At 31.9% G+C, this 23190-nt stretch overlaps 1 protein-coding gene across 12 annotated transcripts in view; it reads left to right on the forward strand.

The window, feature by feature from the left end:
• LOC132731855 (fibrillin-2-like) overlaps positions 1–23190 on the forward strand; it is a 30215-nt gene that overhangs the window by 2833 nt on the left and 4192 nt on the right. For 3 of the 12 annotated variants that reach the window (XM_060718144.1, XM_060718148.1, XM_060718152.1), the window contains exons 4-16: positions 178–273; positions 748–870; positions 1732–1854; positions 2896–3018; positions 4016–4138; positions 5135–5257; positions 6255–6377; positions 7930–8052; positions 9050–9172; positions 10169–10291; positions 11839–11961; positions 16682–16804; positions 17800–17922. In XM_060718144.1, the coding sequence (XP_060574127.1) occupies positions 178–273; positions 748–870; positions 1732–1854; positions 2896–3018; positions 4016–4138; positions 5135–5257; positions 6255–6377; positions 7930–8052; positions 9050–9172; positions 10169–10291; positions 11839–11961; positions 16682–16804; positions 17800–17922 (1572 nt within the window). Of the gene's footprint in view, positions 1–177; positions 274–747; positions 871–1731; positions 1855–2895; positions 3019–4015; positions 4139–5134; positions 5258–6254; positions 6378–7929; positions 8053–9049; positions 9173–10168; positions 10292–11838; positions 11962–16681; positions 16805–17799; positions 17923–22623; positions 22747–23190 lie in introns of all 12 variants that reach the window. The other 9 variants (XM_060718141.1, XM_060718145.1, XM_060718147.1 and 6 more) reach the window with 8 other exon arrangements.

The raw sequence follows: 23190 nt of genomic DNA on the forward strand, positions 1-23190 counted from the left end.
CCCAAAGAAACAACAAAATGAAATGATACATTAATCTCGAAATCCCGTCATGTCAAAAAACCTCAGTGGAGTCCCTTTAATGCTGAACATTATTTTTTTGTAAAGAAAGTATTCAGATCTTCAGGTCAACAATGTTTAGTATTTAAGTTTTAAAGAATGTTTTATTTATATCTCTAGGCCCATGCAGCATGACAAGTCAGTGTAGGTTAGAGGGTGGTAATGTCGTATGCAACTGTACTGGGTCGGGATATACAGGATCAACATGCACCACTGGTAAGATACTACCTTCGAGCATGCCTATACACCTGTATGTCCGTTGGTTTGTCCGACTTTCTTGATTTTTATTTTGACTCTCATTATGTTATTTGCATTTTCAACAAACTACTAGTATACTGTGTGTTTAATTTAGCTTTTAACATACTCATCATCTAGTTTCTATATTGTTTGTTGTCTATATAAACTTCAATAATTCTCTTCCCTAATGATTGCTTTTACATATTGGTCTTATGTGATACTCAACAATTACAATGGCGTTTCAAATAATGGTTTCTAAAGTATTGCACATTCAAGTGCACGTCTGCATTGTGTTTCAGTAATACAATTACAAGTTATTGCAGATCTCGTGTCCAGTTAGTTTCACCACATGAAATAACATGCTAATTGTATTCATTTCTGATAAAAATGAAATACTTCAAGTGTATTAGACACAATGAATATACTTTTGTCCGTACTTTTTACATGTATCAGATATAGACGAATGTGCAACTGGTGCGGACAACTGTGATGAAAACGCCCAATGTACAAACACAAATGGAACCTTCACGTGCGCCTGTAACGCAGGATACTCTGGTAATGGCGTTTCGTGCGTAGGTAAGTAATTATTAATGTTATAAACTCAAAACGCGTTTCGGCCTTGACTAGATGGACCTCTTTGATTATTTCTGTCAAAAACTTAGATTTATAACTATAAATATTTATTTACCTATTACTTGCTGTAATTAAAAGTGGTTTACACAGTCAACAACCAGCCTGTATATCCGTTCAGTATTGCTATGGTTTTAATAATTATGATAGTAGGTCATGTTTTGTATATTAACATTGAACTTCTTTAGTTAAGAAAAAGAAAGGAATTATCGGATTTCAAGGCAGGGCAAATTAATTTGACAAATTCAGAAGGGTAAACATTGTCGTGATTTAATCACTTAGTAAAAGTAAAATTTTGGCATTGGTTTGTGATAACACATTCTCTAGAAAATTTACACTTAAAAATATCTTCAAGTTTTTATCAAAGTCAACGTATTTTGAAGGTAGACAAATGGTAGAAGGAACAACAAGGCAATCCTAGCTTTTGTTAAAAATAATTTGCATATTGTATGAAGTTCTTCATTCGAACCCTGAACATGCTTGAACCGAAACGGATTATGATTAACATATTATTGAACAGTTCAATAGTTTAATACTGAAGTCACACTTACTTCAAATTTTCGTCAAAAATTTAAAATTGAAAATAAAATAATGAATGAGAGCTATATGAAAGTTCAGCCAAGAAATTCGGATTGTTGAAAGCTTAAACGTTACACGTGGAGTAAAATATTTCCAAATAGCAGGAGTCCGTGTATATTGTCTTTCAGTGTTTTTTATCAATTGTACACACGAACTAAAAATTAATGCGGAAATATTTGAATATCCTTAGATACTGTGAAAATATCATTGCTCTTTTACTTATCTCAGATATTAACGAATGTACCACTAATACGGACAATTGTGATGGTAACGCCCAATGTACAAACACCGTAGGAAGCTTCACGTGCGCCTGTAACGCAGGATACTCTGGTGATGGCGTTTCGTGCGTAGGTAAGTTATAATTGATGCTATAAACTGTCAACACATTTCGGCCTTATATATTTTATTTAGTGATTAAATCACGACAATGTTTACCCTTCTTAATTACGCACCTAAAAGTCCGTGACTAGATGTATGATATGACCTAAATGGACCTATTTGTAAATGTCTGTCAAAATCTTATAATTATCAGTTTAAATATTTATTTACCCTAACCTGCTATAACAAAAAGTGGTTTGCCATTGCCACTTTTACCGGCCAACAACCAGCCAGTATATCCGTTCAGTATTGCTATGGTTTTAATAATTATGATAGTAGGTTATGTTTTGTATATTCACATTGAACTTCTTTAGTCAAGAAAAAGAAAGGAATTATCGGATTACAAGGCAGGGCAAATTAATTTGACAAATTCAGAAGGGTAAACATTGTCGTGATTTAATCACTAAGTAAAGTTTTGCATTGGTTTGTGATAATACATTCTTTAGAAAATTTACAATATCTTCAATTTTTTATCAAAGTCAATCTATTTTGAAGGTAGAAGGAACAGAAATATTTAAAAATTCATTAGAATACTGTTTTCAGTGGATTATGTAAAAGAACGTTGAGACCTTTTCATTAATTTTAAGTATTCTCTCGTACATATTCTGAATTAACAAGGCAAACCTAGCTTTTGTTAAAAATAATTTGCATATTGTATGAAGTACTTCATTCGAACCCTGAACATGCTTGAACCGAAACGGATTATGATTAACATATTATTGAACAGTTCAATAGTTCAATACTGAAGTCACACTTACTTCAAATTTTCGTCAAAAATTTAAAATTGAAAATAAAATAATGAATGAGAGCTATGAAAGTTCAGCCAAAAAATTCGGATTGTTGAAAGCTTAAACGTTACACGTGGAGTAAAATATTTCCAAATAGCAGGAGTCCGTGTATATTGTATTTCAGGCGTTTTTTGATCAATTGTACACACGAACTGCAAATTAATGCGGAAATATTTGAATTTCCTTAGATACTGTGAAAAGATCATTGTATTTTTACTTAACTCAGATATTAACGAATGTACCACTAATACGGACAATTGTGATGGTAACGCCCAATGTACAAACACCGTAGGAAGCTTCACGTGCGCCTGTAACGTAGGATACTCTGGTGATGGCGTTTCGTGCGTAGGTAAGTTATTATTGATGCTATAAACTCTCAACTCATTTCGGCCTTGACTAAATTACGCACCTAAAAGTCCGTGACTAGATGTATGATATGACTAAAATGGACCTCTTTGTAAATGTCTGTCGAAATCTTATAATTATCAGTATAAATATTTATTTACCCTAACCTGCTATAACAAAAAGTGGTTTGCCATTGCCATCTTTACCGGCCAAAAACCAGCCTGTATATCCGTTCAGTATTGCTATGGTTTTAATAATTATGATAGTAGGTTATGTTTTGTCTATTCACATTGAACTTATTTAGTCAAGAAAAAGAAAGGAATTATCGGATCCCAAGGCAGGGCAAATTAATTTGACAAATTCAGAAGGGTAAACATTGTCGTGATTTAATCACTAAGTAAAATTTTGGCATATGTTTTTGATAATACATTCTTTAGAAAATTTATACTTAAGAATATTTTCAAGTTTTTATCAAAGTCAATCTATTTTGAAAGTAGAAGGAACAGAAATATTTCAAAATTCATTAAAATACTGTTTTCCGTGGATTATGTAAAAGAACGTTGAGACCTTTTCATAAATTTTAAGTATTCTCTCGTACATATTCTGAATTAACAAGGGAATCCTAGCTTTTGTTAAAAATAATTTGCATATTGAATGAGGTACTTCATTCGAACCCTTAACTTGATTGAACCGAAACGGATTATCCTTAACATATTATTGAACAGTTCAATACTGTGGTCATATTTACTTCAAATGTTCGTTCAAAATTTAGAATTGAAAATAAAATAATAAATGAGAGCTATGAAAGTTCAGTTAAGAAATTCGGATTGTTGAAAGCTTAAACGTTATACGTGGAGTAAAATATTTCCAAATAGCAGGAGTCCGTGCATATTGTATTTCAGTGTTTTAATCAACTGTACATACGAACTGCAAATTATTGCAGAAATATTTGAATTTCCTTAGATACTATGAAAATATCATTGCTTTTTTACTTATCTCAGATATTGACGAATGTACCACTAATACGGACAATTGTGATGAGAACGCCGAATGTACAAACACCGTAGGAAGCTTCACGTGCGCCTGTAACGCAGGATACTCTGGTGATGGCGTTTCATGCGTAGGTAAGTAATTAATGATGTTATAAACTCATAACACATTTCGGCCTTGACTAAATTACGCACCTAAAAGTCCGTGACTAGATGTATTATAAGACCTAAATGGACCTCTTTGTAAATGTCTGTCAAAATCTTATAATTATCAGTATAAATATTTATTTACCCTAACCTGCTATAACAAAAAGTGGTTTGCCATTGCCACCTTTACCGGCCAACAACCAGCCTGTATATCCGTTCAGTATTGCTATGGTTTTAATAATTATGATAGTAGGTCATGTTTTGTATATTCACATTGAACTTCTTTAGTCAAGAAAAAAGAAAGGAATTATCGGATTTCAAGGCAGGGCAAATTAATTTGACAAATTCAGAAGGGTTAACATTGTCGTAATTTAATCGCTAAATAAAATTTGGGTATTGGTTTGTGATAATATATTCTTTAGAAAATTTACACTTAAGAATATCTTCAATTTTTTATCAAAGTCAATCTATTTTGAAGGTAGAAGTAACAGAAATATTTAAAAATTCATTAGAATACTGTTTTCCGTGGATTATGTAAAAGAACTTTGAGACCTTTTCATAAATTTTAAGTATTCTCTCGTACATATTCTGAATTAACAAGGGAATCCTAGCTTTTGTTAAAAATAATTTGCATATTGAATGAGGTACTTCATTCGAACCCTGAACTTGCTTGAACCGAAACGGATTATCCTAAACATATTATTGAACAGTTCAATACTGAAGTCACACTTACTTCAAATTTTGTTCAAAATTTAAAATTGAAAATAAAATAATAAATGAGAGCTATGAGTGTTCAGCCAAGAAATTCGGATTGTTAAAAGCTTGAACGTTACACGTGGAGTAAAATATATCCAAATATCAGGTGTCCGTGCATATTGTATTTCAGGGTTGTAATCAATCGTACACACGAACTGCAAATTATTGCAGAAATATTTGAATTTCCTTAGACACTGTGAAAATATCATTGCTTTTTACTTAACTCAGATATCGACGAATGTACCACTAATACGGACAATTGTGATGAGAACGCCCAATGTACAAACACCGTAGGAAGCTTCACGTGCGCCTGTAACGCCGGATACTCTGGTGATGGCGTTTCGTGTGTAGGTAAGATATTAATGATGCTATAAACTCTCAACACATTTCGGCCTTGACTAGATTACGCACATAAAAGTCCGTGACTAGATGTATGATATGACCTAAATGGACCTCTTTGTAAATGTCTGTCAAAATCTTATAATTATCAGTATAACTATTTATTTACGCTAACCTGCTATAACAAAAAGTGGTTTGGCATTGCCACTTTTCCCGGCAAACAACCAGCCTGTATATCCGTTCAGTATTGCTATGGTTTTAATAATTATGATAGTAGGTCATGTTTTGTATATTCACATTGAACTTCTGTAGTCAAGAAAAAGAAAGGAATTGTCAGATTTCAAGGCAGGGCAAATTAATTTGACAAATTCAGAAGGGTAAACATTGTCGCGATTTAATCACTAAATAAAATTTGGGCATTGGTTTGTGATAATACATTCTTTAGAAAATTAACACTTAAGAATATCTTCAAGTTTTTATCAAAGTCAATCTATTTTGAAGGTAGAAGTAACAGAAATATTTAAAAATTCATTAAAATACTGTTTTCCGTGGATTTTGTAAAAGAACGTTGAGACCTTTTCATAAATTTTAAATATTCTTTCGTACATATTCTGAATTAACAAGGGAATCCTAGCTTTTGTTAAAAATAATTTGCATATTGAATGAGGTACTTCATTCGAACCCTGAACTTGATTGAACTGAAACGGATTATCCTAAACATATTATTGAACAGTTCAATACTGAAGTCACACTTACTTTCAATTTTTGTTCAAAATTTAAAATTGAAAATAAAATAATAAATGAGAGCTATGAAAGCTCAGCCAAGAAATTCGGATTGTTGAAAGCTTAAACGTTACACGTGGAGTAAAATATTTCCAAATAGCAGGAGTCCGTGCATATTGTATTTCGGTGTTTTAATCAATTGTACACACGAACTGCAAATTGATGCGGAAATATTTGATTTTCCTTAGATTCTGTGAAAATATCATTGCTTTTTTACTTAACTCAGATATTGACGAATGTACCACTAATACGGACAATTGTGATGGTAACGCCCAATGTACAAACACCGTAGGAAGCTTCACGTGCGCCTGTAACGCAGGATACTCTGGTGATGGCGTTTCGTGCGTAGGTAAGTTATTATTGATGCTATAAACTGTCAACACATTTCGGCATTGACTAAATTACGCACCTTAAAGTCCATGACTAGATGTATGATATGACCTAAATGGACCTCTTTGTAAATGTTTGTCAAAATCTTATAATTATCAGTATAAAAATTTATTTACCCTAACCTGCTATAACAAAAAGTGATTTGCCATTGCCACCTTTACCGCAACAACCAGCCCGTATATCTGTTCAGTATTGCTATGGTTTTAATAATTATGATAGTAGGTCATGTTTTGTATATTCACATTGAACTTCTTTAGTCAAGAAAAAGAAAGAAATTTTCGGATTTCAAGGCAGGGCAAATTAATTTGAGAAATTCAGAAGAGTAAACATTGTCGTGATTTAATCACTAAATAAAATTTTGGCATTGTTTGTCCTTGTAGATCGTTCAGCACGACATTATTGTTGTGATTGTGGTATTTTTTGTTTCAACTTTTCGGCATTTTCTAGTTTGGTGGTTCCAATATTCCTACTTGAATAATGTTGAATCACCCTTAGGATATGTTGTCTGCCTTTTAAATTTGTCTTTTAACGTCTTATCTATGATACGCAGGCTTCATAACCTCTGATCCCCTTTCAAAATTCCATTTTATTTAGTTCCGCCCATTGTTTTCTCGTTAAGGGCACACGCTTTTTATTACTTGGGGACCATACACCGCTTTTCATGGAATGGCACTTGCGTGTCACATTGAAGGTTCCATGATAACCGCCGTATGAACACATCTGCTGATGTTTCTAAATTCAAAATTTTACTATTTCACGTTTAAATGTTGAATTCTGCTTAAGCCGATGATAGGGGCGTGGACGGTAACTTGCACTTTCCAGTACTGTCCATGAACAGGCTCAATCAAACCGACCCTGCAACATTTTCAATTTTGCCGTGTTGGGCTTTCTTTAGGGATTCTGTATCTATCTATTTGTGATAATACATTCTTTAGAAAATTTACACTTAAGAATATCTTCAAGTTTTTATCAAAGTCAATCTATTTTGAAGGTAGAAGGAACAGAAATATTTAAAAATTCATTAAAATACTGTTTTCCGTGGATTATGTAAAAGAACTTTGAGACCTTTTCATAAATTTTAAGTATTGTCTCGTACATATTCTGAATTAACAAGGCAATCCTAGCTTTTGTTAAAAATAATTTGCACATTGAATGAAGTACTTCATTCGAACCCTGAACTTGCTTGAACCGAAACGGATTATCCTTAACATATTATTGAACAGTTCAATAGTTCAATACTGAAGTCACACTTACTTCAAATTTTCGTCAAAATTTTAAAATTGAAAATAAAATAATGAATGAGAGCTATATGAAAGTTCAGCCAAGAAATTCGGATTGTTGAAAGCTTAAACGTTACACGTGGAGTAAAATATTTCCAAATAGCAGGAGTCCGTGTATATTGTCTTTCAGTGTTTTTTTATCAATTGTACACACGAACTGCAAATTAATGCGGAAATATTTGAATTTCCTTAGATACTGTGAAAATATCATTGCTCTTTTACTTATCTCAGATATTAACGAATGTACCACTAATACGGACAATTGTGATGTTAACGCCCAATGTACAAACACCGTAGGAAGCTTCACGTGCGCCTGTAACGCAGGATACTCTGGTGATGGCGTTTCGTGCGTAGGTAAGTTATTATTGATGCTACAAACTCTCAACACATTTCGGCCTTGACTAAATTACGCTACTTAAAGTCCATGACTAGATGTATGATATGACCTAAATGTACCTCTTTGTAAATGTCTGTCAAAATCTTATAATTATCAGTATAAATATTTATTTACCCTAACCTGCTATAACAAAAAGTGGTTTGCCATTGCCACCTTTACCGGCCAACAACCAGCCTGTACATCCGTTCAGTATTGCTATGGTTTTAATAATTATGATAGTAGGTCATGTTTTGTATATTCACATTGAACTTTTTTAGTCAAGAAAAAGAAAGGAATTATCGGATCTCAAGGCAAGGCAAATTAATTTGACAAATTCAGAAGAGTAAACATTGTCGTGATTTAATCACTAAGTGAAATTTTTGCATTGGTTTGTGATAATACATTCTTTAGAAAATTTACAATTAAGAATATCTTCAATTTTTTATCAAAGTCAATCTATTTTGAAGATAGAAGGAACAGAAATATTTCAAAATTCATTAAAATACTGTTTTCCGTGGATTATGTAAAAGAACGTTGAGACCTTTTCATCAATTCTAAGTATTCTCTCGTACAAATTCTGAATTAACAAGGCAATCCTAGCTTTTGTTAAAAATAATTTGCATATTGAATGAGGTACTTCATTCGAACCCTGAACTTGCTTGAACCGAAACGGATTATCCTTAACATATTATTGAACAGTTGAATACTGAAGTCACACTTACTTCCAATTTTTGTTCAAAATTTAATATTGAAAATAAAATAATGAATGAGAGTTATGAAAGTTCAGCCAAGAAATTCGGATTGTTGAAAGCTTAAACGTTATACGTGGAGTAAAATATTTCCAAATAGCAGGAGTCCGTGCATATTGTATTTCAGTGTTTTAATCAACTGTACACACGAACTGCAAATTATTGCAGAAATATTTGAATTTCCTTAGATACTATGAAAATATCATTGCTTTTTTACTTAACTCAGATATTAACGAATGTACCACTAATACGGACAATTGTGATGGTAACGCCCAATGTACAAACACCGTAGGAAGCTTCACGTGCGCCTGTAACGCAGGATACTCTGGTGATGGCGTTTCGTGCGTAGGTAAGTTATTATTGATGCTATAAACTCTCAACACATTTCGGCCTTGACTAAATTACGCACATAAAAGTCCGTGACTAGATGTATGATATGACCTAAATGGACCTCTTTGTAAATGTCTGTCAAAATCTAATAATTATCAGTATAAATATTTATTTACCCTAACCTGCTATATCAAAAAGTGCTTTGCCATTGCCACCTTTACCGGCAAACAACCAGCCTGTATATCCGTTCAGTATTGCTATGGTTTTAATAATTATGATAGTAGGTCATGTTTTGTATATTCACATTGAACTTCTTTAGTCAAGAAAAAGAAAGGAATTATCGGATTTCAAGGCAGGGCAAATTAATTTGAGAAATTCAGAATGATAAACATTGTCGTGATTTAATCACTAAGTAAAATTTTGGCATTGGTTTGTGATAATACATTCTTTAGAAAATTTACACTTAAGAATATCTTCAAGTTTTTGTCAAAGTCAATCTATTTTGAAGGTAGAAGTAACAAAAATATTTAAAAATTCATTAAAATACTGTTTTCCGTGGATTATGTAAAAGAATTTGAGACCTTTTCATAAATTTTAAATATTCTTTCGTACATATTCTGAATTAACAAGGGAATCCTAGTTTTTGTTAAAAATAATTTGCATATTGAATGAAATACTTCATTCGAACCCTGAACTTGCTTGAACCGAAACGGATTATCCTTAACATGTTATTGAACAGTTCAATACTGAAGTCACACTTACTTTCAATTTTTGTTTAAAATTTAAAATTGAAAATAAAATAATTAATGAGAGCTATGAAAGTTCAGCCAAGAAATTCGGATTGTTGAAAGCTTAAACGTTACACGTGGAGTAAAATATTTCAGAATAGCAGGAGTCCGTGCATATTGTTTTTCAGTGTTTTAATCAATTGTACACACGAACTGCAAATTAATGCGGAAATATTTGATTTTCCTTAGATTCTCTGAAAATATCATTGCTTTTTTACTTAACTCAGATATTGACGAATGTACCATTAATACGGACAATTGTAATGGTAACGCCCAATGTACAAACACCGTAGGAAGCTTCACGTGCGCCTGTAACGCAGGATACTCTGGTGATGGCGTTTCGTGCGTAGGTAAGTTATTATTGATGTATAAACTATCAATTCATTTAGGCCTTGACTAAATTACGCACCAAAAAGTCTGTGACTAGATGTATGATATGACCTAAATGGACCTCTTTGTTAAATGTTTGTCAAAATCTTATAATTATCAGTATAAATATTTATTTACCCTAACATGCTATAAAAAAGTGGTTTGCCATTGCAACCTTTACTGCAACAACCAGCCTGTATATCCGTTCAGTATTGCTATGGTTTTAATAATTATGATAGTAGGTCATGTTTTGTATATTCCCTTTGAACTTCTTTAGTCAAGAAAAAGAAAGGAATTATCGGATTTCAAGGCAGGGCAAATTAATATGAGAAATTCAGAATGGTAGACATTGTCGAGATTTAATCACTAAATAAAATTTTGGCATTGGTTGTCCTTGTAGATCGTTCAGCACGACATTATTGTTGTGATTGTGGTATTTTTTGTTTCGACTTTTCGGCATTTTCTAGTTGGGTGGTTCCAATATTCCTACTTGAATAATGTTGAATCACCCTTAGGATATGTTGTCTGCTTTTTAAATTTGTCTTTTGACTTCTTATCTGTGATACGCAGGCTTCATAACCTCTGATCCACTTTCAAAGTTCCATTTTATTTAGTTCCGCCCATTGTTTTCTCGTTTAGGGCACACTCTTTTTATTACTTGGGGACCATACTATGCTTTTCATGGAATGGCACTTACGTGTCACATTGAAGGTTCCATGATAACCGCCGTATGAACACATCTGCTGATGTTTTTAAATTCAAAATTTTACTATTTCACGTTTAAATGTTGAATTCTGCTTAAGCCGATGCTAGGGGCGTGGACGGTAACTTGCACTTTCCAGTACCGTCCATGAACAGGCTCAATCAAACCGAGCCTGCAACATTTTCAATTTTGCCGTGTTGGGCTTACTTTAGGGATTCTGTATCTATCTATTTGTGATAATACATTCTTTAGAAAATTTACACTATAGAATATCTTCAAGTTTTTATCAAAGTCAATCTATTTTGAAGGTAGAAGGAACAGAAATATTTCAAAATTCATTAAAATACTGTTTTCCGGGGATCGTGTAAAAGAACGTTGAGACCATTTCATTAATTTTAAGTATTCTCTCGTACATATTCTGAATTAACAAGGCAATCCTAGCTTTTATTAAAAATAATTTGCATATTGAATGAAGTATTTCATTCGAACCCTGAACTTGCTTGAACCGAAACGGATTATCCTAAACATATTATTGAACAGTTCAATAGTTCAATACTGAAATCAAACTTACTTCAAATTTTCGTCAAAATTTAAAATTGAAAATGAAATAATGAATGAGAGCTATGAAAGTTCAGCCAAAAAATTCGGATTGTTGAAAGCTTAAACGTTACACGTGGAGTAAAATATTTCCAAATAGCAGGAGTCCGTGTATATTGTATTTCAGTGTTTTTTGATCAATTGTACACACGAACTGCAAATTAATGCGGAAATATTTGAATTTCCTTAGATACTGTGAAAATATCATTGCTTTTTTACTTAACTCAGATATTAACGAATGTACCACTAATACGGACAATTGTGATGGTAACGCCCAATGTACAAACACCGTAGGAAGCTTCACGTGCGCCTGTAACGCAGGATACTCTGGTGATGGCGTTTCGTGCGTAGGTAAGTTATTATTGATGCTATAAACTCTCAACACATTTCGGCCTTATATATTTTATTTAGTGATTAAATCACGAAAATGTTTACCCTTCTAAATTACGCACTTAAAGGTCCGTGACTAGATGTATGATATGACCTAAATGGACCTCTTTGTAAATGTCTGTGAAAATCTTATAATTATCAGTATAAATATTTATTTACCCTAACCTGCTATAACAAAAAGTGGTTTGCCATTGCTACCTTTACCGGCCAACAACCAGCCTGTATATCCGTTCAGTATTGCTATGGTTTTAATAATTATGATAGTAGGTCATGTTTTGTAAAAGAAAAAGAAAGGAATTATCGGATCCCAAGGCAGGGCAAATTAATTTGACAAATTCAGAAGGGTAAACATTGTCGTGATTTAATCACTAAATAAATTTTTTGCTTTGGTTTGTGATAAAACATTCTTAAGAAAATTGACATTTAAGAATATCTTGAAGTTTTTATCAAAGTCAATCTATTTTGAAGGTAGAAGGGACAGTAGTATTTAAAAATTCATTAAAATACCGTTTTCTGTGGATTATGTTAAAGAACGTTGAGACCTTTTCATAAATTTTTAAGTATTCTCTCGTACATATTCTGAATTAACAAGGGAATCCTAGCTTTTGTTAAAAATAATTTGCATATTGAATGAGGTACTTCATTCGAACCCTGATCTTGCTTGAACCGAAACGGATTATCCTTAACATATTATTGAACAGTTCAATACTGAAGTCACGCTTACTTCAAATTTCGATCAAAATTTAAAATTGAAAATAAAATAATAAATGAGAGCTATGAAAGTTCAGCCAAGAAATTCGGATTGTTGAAAGCTTAAACGTTACACGTGGAGTAAAATATTTCCAAATAGCAGGAGTCCGAAATCTAAAATTGAAAATAAAATAATAAATGAGAGCTATGAAAGTTCAGCCAAGAAATTCGGATTGTTGAAAGCTTAAACGTTACACGTGGAGTAAAATATTTCCAAATAGCAGGAGTCCGTCAATATTGTATTTCAGTGTTTTTTTATTAGGCCACTAAAGTTATGAGTATATGTAGCTTGACATCAAACAAATTGCAACACAAGCTTTCTTCAGTATTTTACAATCAATATATATGCATGGACCTTGTAGTAAAATCCTTAAACAAATATACCTTCGGAAACTTTAGTTTACGAGTACCTGTCCAGACATAAAAATCGTAATATAATATCGTAATATGTTAAATATGTGGCGACTGTCTTGTCTTTCTCTGTCATAGATTTGTATTTTTTTAGCCAGCATGTATTGGTGTTAATAAAATAGAATTTGCAATGAATAATAACAGGTTTGGCCTCTTTTGTATTATTTATTGACATGTGACACACAAGATTATTACCCCACCCACTCATAATAATAAAGCAAAACGTTCAAATTGCATTATCTTAAAAGTACCTAATATTTACAATTGAAAAGAGGTTCATATTATATTTATATCACATAAGCTTATATAAATAAAGAAACATAATCACTTAAGACATTTTAAAAGCAAAATGTAACATACGTTACATCAATTACATTGACATTATTCTAGCATTTTTAACTATTTTTGAAAAATTTATGAAAATAAAGAAAACAAACTTAGTTACAACAAACAATGCATATGGTTATATACTCAATATCTGAAAGTAACATGTTATTTAGTCTTTGGTGTGTCATTTAACATATTTGTACGTTACCTAAGTCTCATCCATCCAAATATTACCCATAAATGTTATGCAAACTATCACTTTTAACATGATTTGGTAGAAATAACTTCATTTATCATCGCCAGGATTTGTCCAACTATCTATAATGCACAACACTTAAGTTAGTGAAGAATAAATGCTGAAAATAAGCTGTAGTTATTTCTTTAGTAATGGTTCAAAATTAGAATTTTTTATGTACAAAATGCCAATTTTATGTCATGTATCATTTAGGTTGCTTTAAAAAAATATTTCACCTTTGAAATTGAATGCCATCACATCTTGTTTAACCTATTTATGTTTTCTTCCATATTATATAAAGAGATATTTAAAAGTGATCTCCACATCTCTATGTCTCTCATAATGCTCATTAGTTCGACTACACATAGTCAAATTTAAAAAAAGTTATCCTTTCAATAACTTTCAAAGTGTTGCATAGTGGTTAAAAAGCTTTTTCCTGCTGTTTTCCATGGTCGTTTCACTGGATTTGCAAGTTGTGTATGAAAAGAACGTCTTGGAATGACTGTTACTGTTACAACAATGGTGGTAACGTATTTTAGCTGCCAGGAGGCCATTTACGCCTTTAATTCTTCCTAGGACCTTACTTCACGCTTAAATTGTCTTGTTTTACACAAAGACTTGATTTAAACATGAAAGTCGAAGGTTTCAGCTTGACTGACTCATCGCCACAAAATTTATGTTCTTTCTGCAACTTACACAGATATTGTCTTAAATAAATATACTTTCAACATTTTTCTTGTTTCTGAGCTTCTAATCATAATTTATGTTTTCTCTTCTCGCTGTAATGATAACAATACTTCTTTTTCTATCATTTCGGCTTTACATCCAGTCATCTAAAATGGAATTAAAAAGATATTACAAAAACATTGTCTGGTCTTAAAAAATAATACTATTCATCAAATAAATTTTACCAAAAAAGTGGAGTCCTCTTCAGAGAAATGCATAAATTTGGGTGCACTATAGTTGCCCCGTATATTCATTTCAGTATTGTAATATTTTTCTGGTCTTTCAGGATCATTGAATCCAGCACTTTAAGTGTTGAGAATTTAGTACCGCTCAATCCGGTGCTAGGGGGCATGAGGGGTGTTGCACTTTACATTATCCGTCGTATACAGACTCAATCAAACCGGCTCTGCAATTTTCATGTAAATTGATTTTTAATGCATCTGAGGGATCACTTTTTTACCAGATATTTAAATAACATCTGTTACTGTTATTGACGAGAGGAACAGAATTAAATAAAAGGAGGCCTGTGGTCACATGATTTTAGGTATGGCAGGGCTTTCATTAGTGGCTTATCAAAAAAAGCACCCGAACTTTTTATCAATCACTTCATATAAATGAGTTATCTGTTCCTTTACGCCAATACTTTCAATATGATTCATAGACTATATTCTGTAGTTTTCATAAATATAGGACGAACAGCATAAGGTAAGGAAAGCAAACAGATAGCCAAACCCTATTAAAGATAAGCAGATGTTTACAGTATCTCAGAATCAAGTTTTACAACTATCAAATTTTATTCTTTGGTAAAATATGATAAACAAGATCAACAAGGAGAGGCGGCGTTCAATGAACGCAGCCCCCATATAATCCAGCAAGACAAAAAACTGAGAGCCAGACGAACAGAAAGGCAGATGTTTTTAAACAGAAAGACAGACGGTATAGATTGACATAAAGATATCCACATTAGCACAGACATCTGTGATTCATTACGTTTGTATTGAAACTATCTTATCTCATGTGTTTGTCAAATTGTACAACGAATTTAACACTCAAAATAGGGATCTATTACCACTGGCAAAGCAGCAGTTAACTCCGAATATAGCTCCTCATCAATATTCGTAGCACAATTTAGTTAAACCAGAGACACAGATAGTATTTTATCTATGTCTCTGGTTAAACCATGGAGCTGAACAACAATTTGAACTGCTTACTGTGACTGTAAAATAAGTTTTCTCCCTTAGTGGAATCACAATTTTGAATTTACATAATCATTGTAAATTCTGCATCTGTTTTGACTCCCCTGAAATCTGATATATCACTAGTAGGTAAAAAAGATAATATACTCGTATCAAGCTCAGTATTACCTTTCAATTCTTATCTTCCAAATGTTATTAAAATGAAAACATAGTAGCTATCATGCACAATGACATTTTTTTATCAAAAACTAATGATATGTTAATAAATATCATGCATTTTTGATATTAAAATCAATAACAATTTATTCAAGATTTCGAGCATTATTTACCCAAACACGCTTCCCTAGTTACATTTTGAAGCTACCCAGGATAAACTTACATTTGTTTATTTTTATTTTTCCTACTTCATAAACATCTTATTATCAAAAGGAATGTTAATATATATCCTAATGATTATTTTTATCTCATGAAAACTGCAAAATCTTTACTGTTTTTAAACGACAAACACTGATTTATATACACTCGAAAACCCATTACAATTCATTCATTGTATTTGATTTGGGGCATGTACAAGGCTAAAACATGTAAAAACAAGTAAATATAATATGAAAATGTATAGTATTACATACTTTGTACAACAGCTTCTAAATCCAACTCTAAGTAGTAAATGTGTAAATTTTGATACATTTAAATCGCGCGGCCTCATAACTTGTGTTTACCTCGATACCGGTAACAGTATAATACTCTGGGTATGGTGTACATGCAGAACCATATAAAAACTCGAAACAAATGCAAAATTTGAATTGCTTTTTTTACTGGTTTGCCATGGTTAGATTTTTTTAGGGTTTTTACCTGTTTTATATGATGTGTATAACAAACTAAAAATGTAAAAAAAGCTTGTGTTGCAATTTGTTTGACGTTAAATTTTACTTTAATCGGACTATATCAATTGTACACACGTACTGCAAATTAATGCGGAAATATTTGATTTTCCTTAGATACTGTGAAAATATCATTGCTTTTTTACTTAACTCAGATATTAACGAATGTACCACTAATACGGATAATTGTGATGGTAACGCCCAATGTACAAACACCGTAGGAAGTTTCACGTGCGCCTGTAACGCAGGATACTCTGGTGATGGCGTTTCGTGCGTAGGTAAGTTATTATTGTTGCTATAAACTATCAACACATTTCGGCCTTGACTAAATTACGCACCAAAAAGTCTGTGACTAGATGTATGATATGACCCAAATGGACTTCATTGCAAATATCTGTCAAAATATAATAATTATCAGTATAAATATCTATTTACCCTAACCTACTATAACAAAAAGTGGTTTGCCATTGCCACCTTTACCGGCAAACAACCAGCCTGTATATCCGTTCAGTATTGCTTTGGTTTTAATAATTATGATAGTAGGTCATGTTTTGTATATTCACATTGAACTTCTTTAGTCAAGAAAAAGAAAGGAATTATCGGATTTCAAGGCAGGGCAAATTAATTTGACAAATTCAGAAGGGTAAACATTGTCGTGATTTAATCACTAAGTAAAATTTTGGCATTGGTTTGTGATAATACATTCTTTAGAAAATTTACACTTAAAAATATCTTCAAGTTTTTATCAAAGTCAACCAATTTTGAAGGTATAAGGAACAGAAATATTTCAAAATTGATTAAAATACTGTTTTCCGTAGATTATGTAAAAGAACGTTGAGACCTTTTCATAAATTTTAAGTATTCTCTCGTACATATTCTGAATTAACAAGGGAATCCTAGCTTTTGTTAAAAATAGTTTGCATATTGAATGAGGTACTTCATTCGAACCCTGAACTTGCTTGAACCGAAACGGATTATCCTTAACATATTATTGAACAGTTCAATACTGAAGTCACACTTACTTCAAATTTTCGTTCAAAATTTAAATTGAAAATAAAATAATAAATGAGAGCTATAAAAGGTCAGCCAAATATTTGGATTGTTGAAAGCTTAAACGTAACACGCGGAGTAAAATATTTCCAAATAGCAGGAGTCCGTGCATATTGTATTTCAGTGTTTTAATAAATTGTACACACGAACTGCAAATTAATGCGGAGATATTTTATTTTCCTTAGATACTATGAAAATATCATTGCTTTTTTACTTAACTCAGATATTGACGAATGTACCACTAATACTGACAATTGTGATGGTAACGCCCAATGTACAAACACCGTAGGAAGCTTCACGTGCGCCTGTAACGCAGGATACTCTGGTGATGGCGTTTCGTGCGTAGGTAAGTTATTATTGATGCTATAAACTATCAACACATCTCGGCCTTTCTAAATTACGCACCAAAAAGTCTGTGACTAGATGTATGATATGACCCAAATGGACTTCTATGTAAATGTCTGTCAAATCTAATAATTATCAGTATGAATATCTATTTACCCTAACTTGCTATAACAAAAAGTGGTTTGCCATTGCCATCTTTACCGGCAAACAACCAGCCTGTATATCCGTTCAGTATTGCTATGGTTTTAATAATTATGATAGTAGGTCATGTTTTGTATATTCACATTGAACTTCTTTAGTCAAGAAAAAGAAAGGAATTATCGGATTTCAAGGCAGGGCAAATTAATTTGACAAATTCAGAAGGGTAAACATTGTCGTGATTTAATCACTTAATAAAATTTTGGCATTGGTTTGTGATAATACATTCTTTAGAAAATTTACACTTAAGAATATCTTCAAGTTTTTATCAAAGTCAATCTATTTTGAAGATAGAAGGAACAGAAATATTTCAAAATTCATTAAAATACTGTTTTCCGTGGATTATGTAAAAGAACGTTGAGACCTTTTCATAAATTTTAAGTATTCTCTCGTACATATTCTGAATTAACAAGGCAATCCTAGCTTTTGTTAAAAATAATTTGCATATTGAATGAAGTACTTCATTCGAACCCTGAACTTGCTTGAACCGAAACGGATTATCCTTAACATATTATTGAACAGTTCAATACTGAAGTCACGCTTACTTCAAATTTCGATCAAAATTTAAAATTGAAAATAAAATAATAAATGAGAGCTATGAATGTTCAGCCAAGAAATTCGGATTGTTGAAAGCTTAAACGTTACACGTGGAGTAAAATATTTCCAAATAGCAGGAGTCCGAAATCTAAAATTGAAAATAAAATAATAAATGAGAGCTATGAAAGTTCAGCCAAGAAATTCGGATTGTTGAAAGCTTAAACGTTACACGTGGAGTAAAATATTTCCAAATAGCAGGAGTCCGTCAATATTGTATTTCAGTGTTTTTTTATTAGGCCACTAAAGTTATGAGTATATGTAGCTTGACATCAAACAAATTGCAACACAAGCTTTCTTTAGTATTTTACAATCAATATATATGCATGGACCTTGTAGTAAAATCCTTAAAAAAATATACCTTCGGAAACTTTAGTTTACTAGTACCTGTCCAGACATAAAAATCGTAATATAATATCGTAATATGTTGAATATGTGGCGACTGTCTTGTCTTTCTCTGTCATAGATTTGTATTTTTTTAGCCAGCATGTATTGGTGTTAATAAAATAGAATTTGCAATGAATAATAACAGGTTTGGCCTCTTTTGTATTATTTATTGACATGTGACACACAAGATTATTACCCCACCCACTCATAATAATAAAGCAAAACGTTCAAATTGCATTATCTTAAAAATACCTAATATTTACAATTGAAAAGAGGTTCATATTATATTTATATCACATAAGCTTATATAAATAAAGAAACATAATCACTTAAGACATTTTAAAAGCAAAATGTAACATACGTTACATCAATTACATTGACATTATTCTAGCATTTTTAACTATTTTTGAAAAATTTATGAAAATAAAGAAAACAAACTTAGTTACAACAAACAATGCATATGGTTATATACTCAATATCTGAAAGTAACATGTTATTTAGTCTTTGGTGTGTCATTTAACATATTTGTACGTTACCTAAGTCTCATCCATCCAAATATTACCCATAAATGTTATGCAAACTATCACTTTTAACATAATTTGGTAGAAATAACTTCATTTATCATCGCCAGGATTTGTCCAACTATCTATAATGCACAACACTTAAGTTAGTGAAGAATAAATGCTGAAAATAAGCTGTAGTTATTTCTTTAGTAATGGTTCAAAATTAGAATTTTTTATGTACAAAATGCCAATTTTATGTCATGTATCATTTAGGTTGCTTTAAAAAAATATTTCACCTTTGAAATTGAATGCCATCACATCTTGTTTAACCTATTTATGTTTTCTTCCATATTATATAAAGAGATATTTAAAAGTGATCTCCACATCTCTATGTCTCTCATAATGCTCATTAGTTCGACTACACATAGTCAAATTTAAAAAAAGTTATCCTTTCAATAACTTTCAAAGTGTTGCATAGTGGTTAAAAAGCTTTTTCCTGCTGTTTTCCATGGTCGTTTCACTGGATTTGCAAGTTGTGTATGAAAAGAACGTCTTGGAATGACTGTTACTGTTACAACAATGGTGGTAACGTATTTTAGCTGCCAGGAGGCCATTTACGCCTTTAATTCTTCCTAGGACCTTACTTCACGCTTAAAGTGTCTTGTTTTACACAAAGACTTGATTTAAACATGAAAGTCGAAGGTTTCAGCTTGACTGACTCATCGCCACAAAATTTATGTTCTTTCTGCAACTTACACAGATATTGTCTTAAATAAATATACTTTCAACATTTTTCTTGTTTCTGAACTTCTAATCATAATTTATGTTTTCTCTTCTCGCTGTAATGATAACAATACTTCTTTTTCTATCATTTCGGCTTTACATCCAGTCATCTAAAATGGAATTAAAAAGATATTACAAAAACATTGTCTGGTCTTAAAAAATAATACTATTCATCAAATAAATTTTACCAAAAAAGTGGAGTCCTCTTCAGAGAAATGCATAAATTTGGATGCACTATAGTTGCCCCGTATATTCATTTCAGTATTGTAATATTTTTCTGGTCTTTCAGGATCATTGAATCCAGCACTTTAAGTGTTGAGAATTTAGTACCGCTCAATCCGGTGCTAGGGGGCATGAGGGGTGTTGCACTTTACATTATCCGTCGTATACAGACTCAATCAAACCGGCTCTGCAATTTTCATATAAATTGATTTTTAATGCATCTGAGGGATCACTTTTTTACCAGATATTTAAATAACATCTGTTACTGTTATTGACGAGAGGAACAGAATTAAATAAAAGGAGGCCTGTGGTCACATGATTTTAGGTATGGCAGGGCTTTCATTAGTGGCTTATCAAAAAAAGCACCCGAATTTTTTATCAATCACTTCATATAAATGAGTTATCTGTTCCTTTACGCCAATACTTTCAATATGATTCACAGACTATATTCTGTAGTTTTAATAAATATAGGACGAACAGCATAAGGTAAGGAAAGCAAACAGATAGCCAAACCCTATTAAAGATAAGCAGATGTTTACAGTATCTCAGAATCAAGTTTTACAACTATCAAATTTTATTCTTTGGTAAAATATGATAAACAAGATCAACAAGGAGAGGCGGCGTTCAATGAACGCAGCCCCCATATAACCCAGCAAGACAAAAAACTGAGAGCCAGACGAACAGGAAGGCAGATATTTTTAAACAGAAAGACAGACGGTATAGATTGACATAAAGATATCCACATTAGCACAGACATCTGTGATTCATTACGTTTGTATTGAAACTATCTTATCTCATGTGTTTGTCAAATTGTACAACGAATTTAACACTAAAAATAGGGATCTATTACCACTGGCAAAGCAGCAGTTAACTCCGAATATAGCTCCTCATCAATATTCGTAGCACAATTTAGTTAAACCAGAGACACAGATAGCATTTTATCTATGTCTCTGGTTAAACCATGGAGCTGAACAACAATTTGAACTGCTTACTGTGACTGTAAAATAAGTTTTCTCCCTTAGTGGAATCACAATTTTGAATTTACATAATCATTGCAAATTCTGCATCTGTTTAGACTCCCCTGAAATCTGATATATCACTAGTAGGTAAAAAAGATAATATACTCGTATCAAGCTCAGTATTACCTTTCAATTCTTATCTTCCAAATGTTATTAAAATGAAAACATAGTAGCTATCATGCACAATGACATTTTTTTTATCAAAAACTAATGATATGTTAATAAATATCATGCATTTTTGATATTAAAATCAATAACAATTTATTCAAGATTTCGAGCATTATTTACCCAAACACGCTTCCCTAGTTACATTTTGAAGCTACCCAGGATAAACTTACATTTGTTTATTTTTATTTTTCCTACTTCATAAACATCTTATTATCAAAAGGAATGTTAATATATATCCTAATGATTATTTTTATCTCATGAAAACTGCAAAAATCTTTACTGTTTTTAAACGACAAACACTGATTTATATACACGCGAAAACCCATTACAATTCATTCATTGTATTTGATTTGGGGCATGTACAAGGCTAAAACATGTAAAAACAAGTAAATATAATATGAAAATGTATAGTATTACATACTTTGTACAACAGCTTCTAAATCCAACTCTAAGTAGTAAATGTGTAAATTTTGATACATTTAAATCGCACGGCCTCATAACTTTTGTTTACCTCGATACCGGTTACAGTATAATACTCTGGGTATGGTGTACATGCAGAACCATATAAAAACTCGAAACAAATGCAAAATTTGAATTGCTTATTTTACTGGTTTGCCATGGTTAAATTTTTGTAGGGTTTTTACCTGTTTTATATGATGTGTATAACAAACTAAAAATGTAAAAAAAGCTTGTGTTGCAATTTGTTTGACGTTAAATTTTACTTTAATCGGACTATATCAATTGTACACACGTACTGCAAATTAATGCGGAAATATTTGATTTTCCTTAGATACTGTGAAAATATCATTGCTTTTTTACTTAACTCAGATATTAACGAATGTACCACTAATACGGATAATTGTGATGGTAACGCCCAATGTACAAACACCGTAGGAAGTTTCACGTGCGCCTGTAACGCAGGATACTCTGGTGATGGCGTTTCGTGCGTAGGTAAGTTATTATTGTTGCTATAAAACTATCAACACATTTCGGCCTTGACTAAATTACGCACCAAAAAGTCTGTGACTAGATGTATGATATGACCCAAATGGACTTCATTGCAAATATCTGTCAAAATATAATAATTATCAGTATAAATATCTATTTACCCTAACCTACTATAACAAAAAGTGGTTTGCCATTGCCACCTTTACCGGCAAACAACCAGCCTGTATATCCGTTCAGTATTGCTATGGTTTTAATAATTATGATAGTAGGTCATGTTTTGTAAATTCACATTGAACTTCTTTAGTCAAGAAAAAGAAAGGAATTATCGGATTTCAAGGCAGGGCAAATTAATTTGACAAATTCAGAAGGGTAAACATTGTCGTGATTTTATCACTAAGTGAAATTTTGGCATTGGTTTGTGATAATACATTCTTTAGAAAATTTACA

This window comes from Ruditapes philippinarum, unplaced genomic scaffold (assembly GCF_026571515.1).
Source record: "Ruditapes philippinarum isolate M1 unplaced genomic scaffold, ASM2657151v2 ctg4888_1_1_1_1, whole genome shotgun sequence".
Lineage (NCBI taxonomy): Eukaryota > Metazoa > Mollusca > Bivalvia > Venerida > Veneridae > Ruditapes > Ruditapes philippinarum.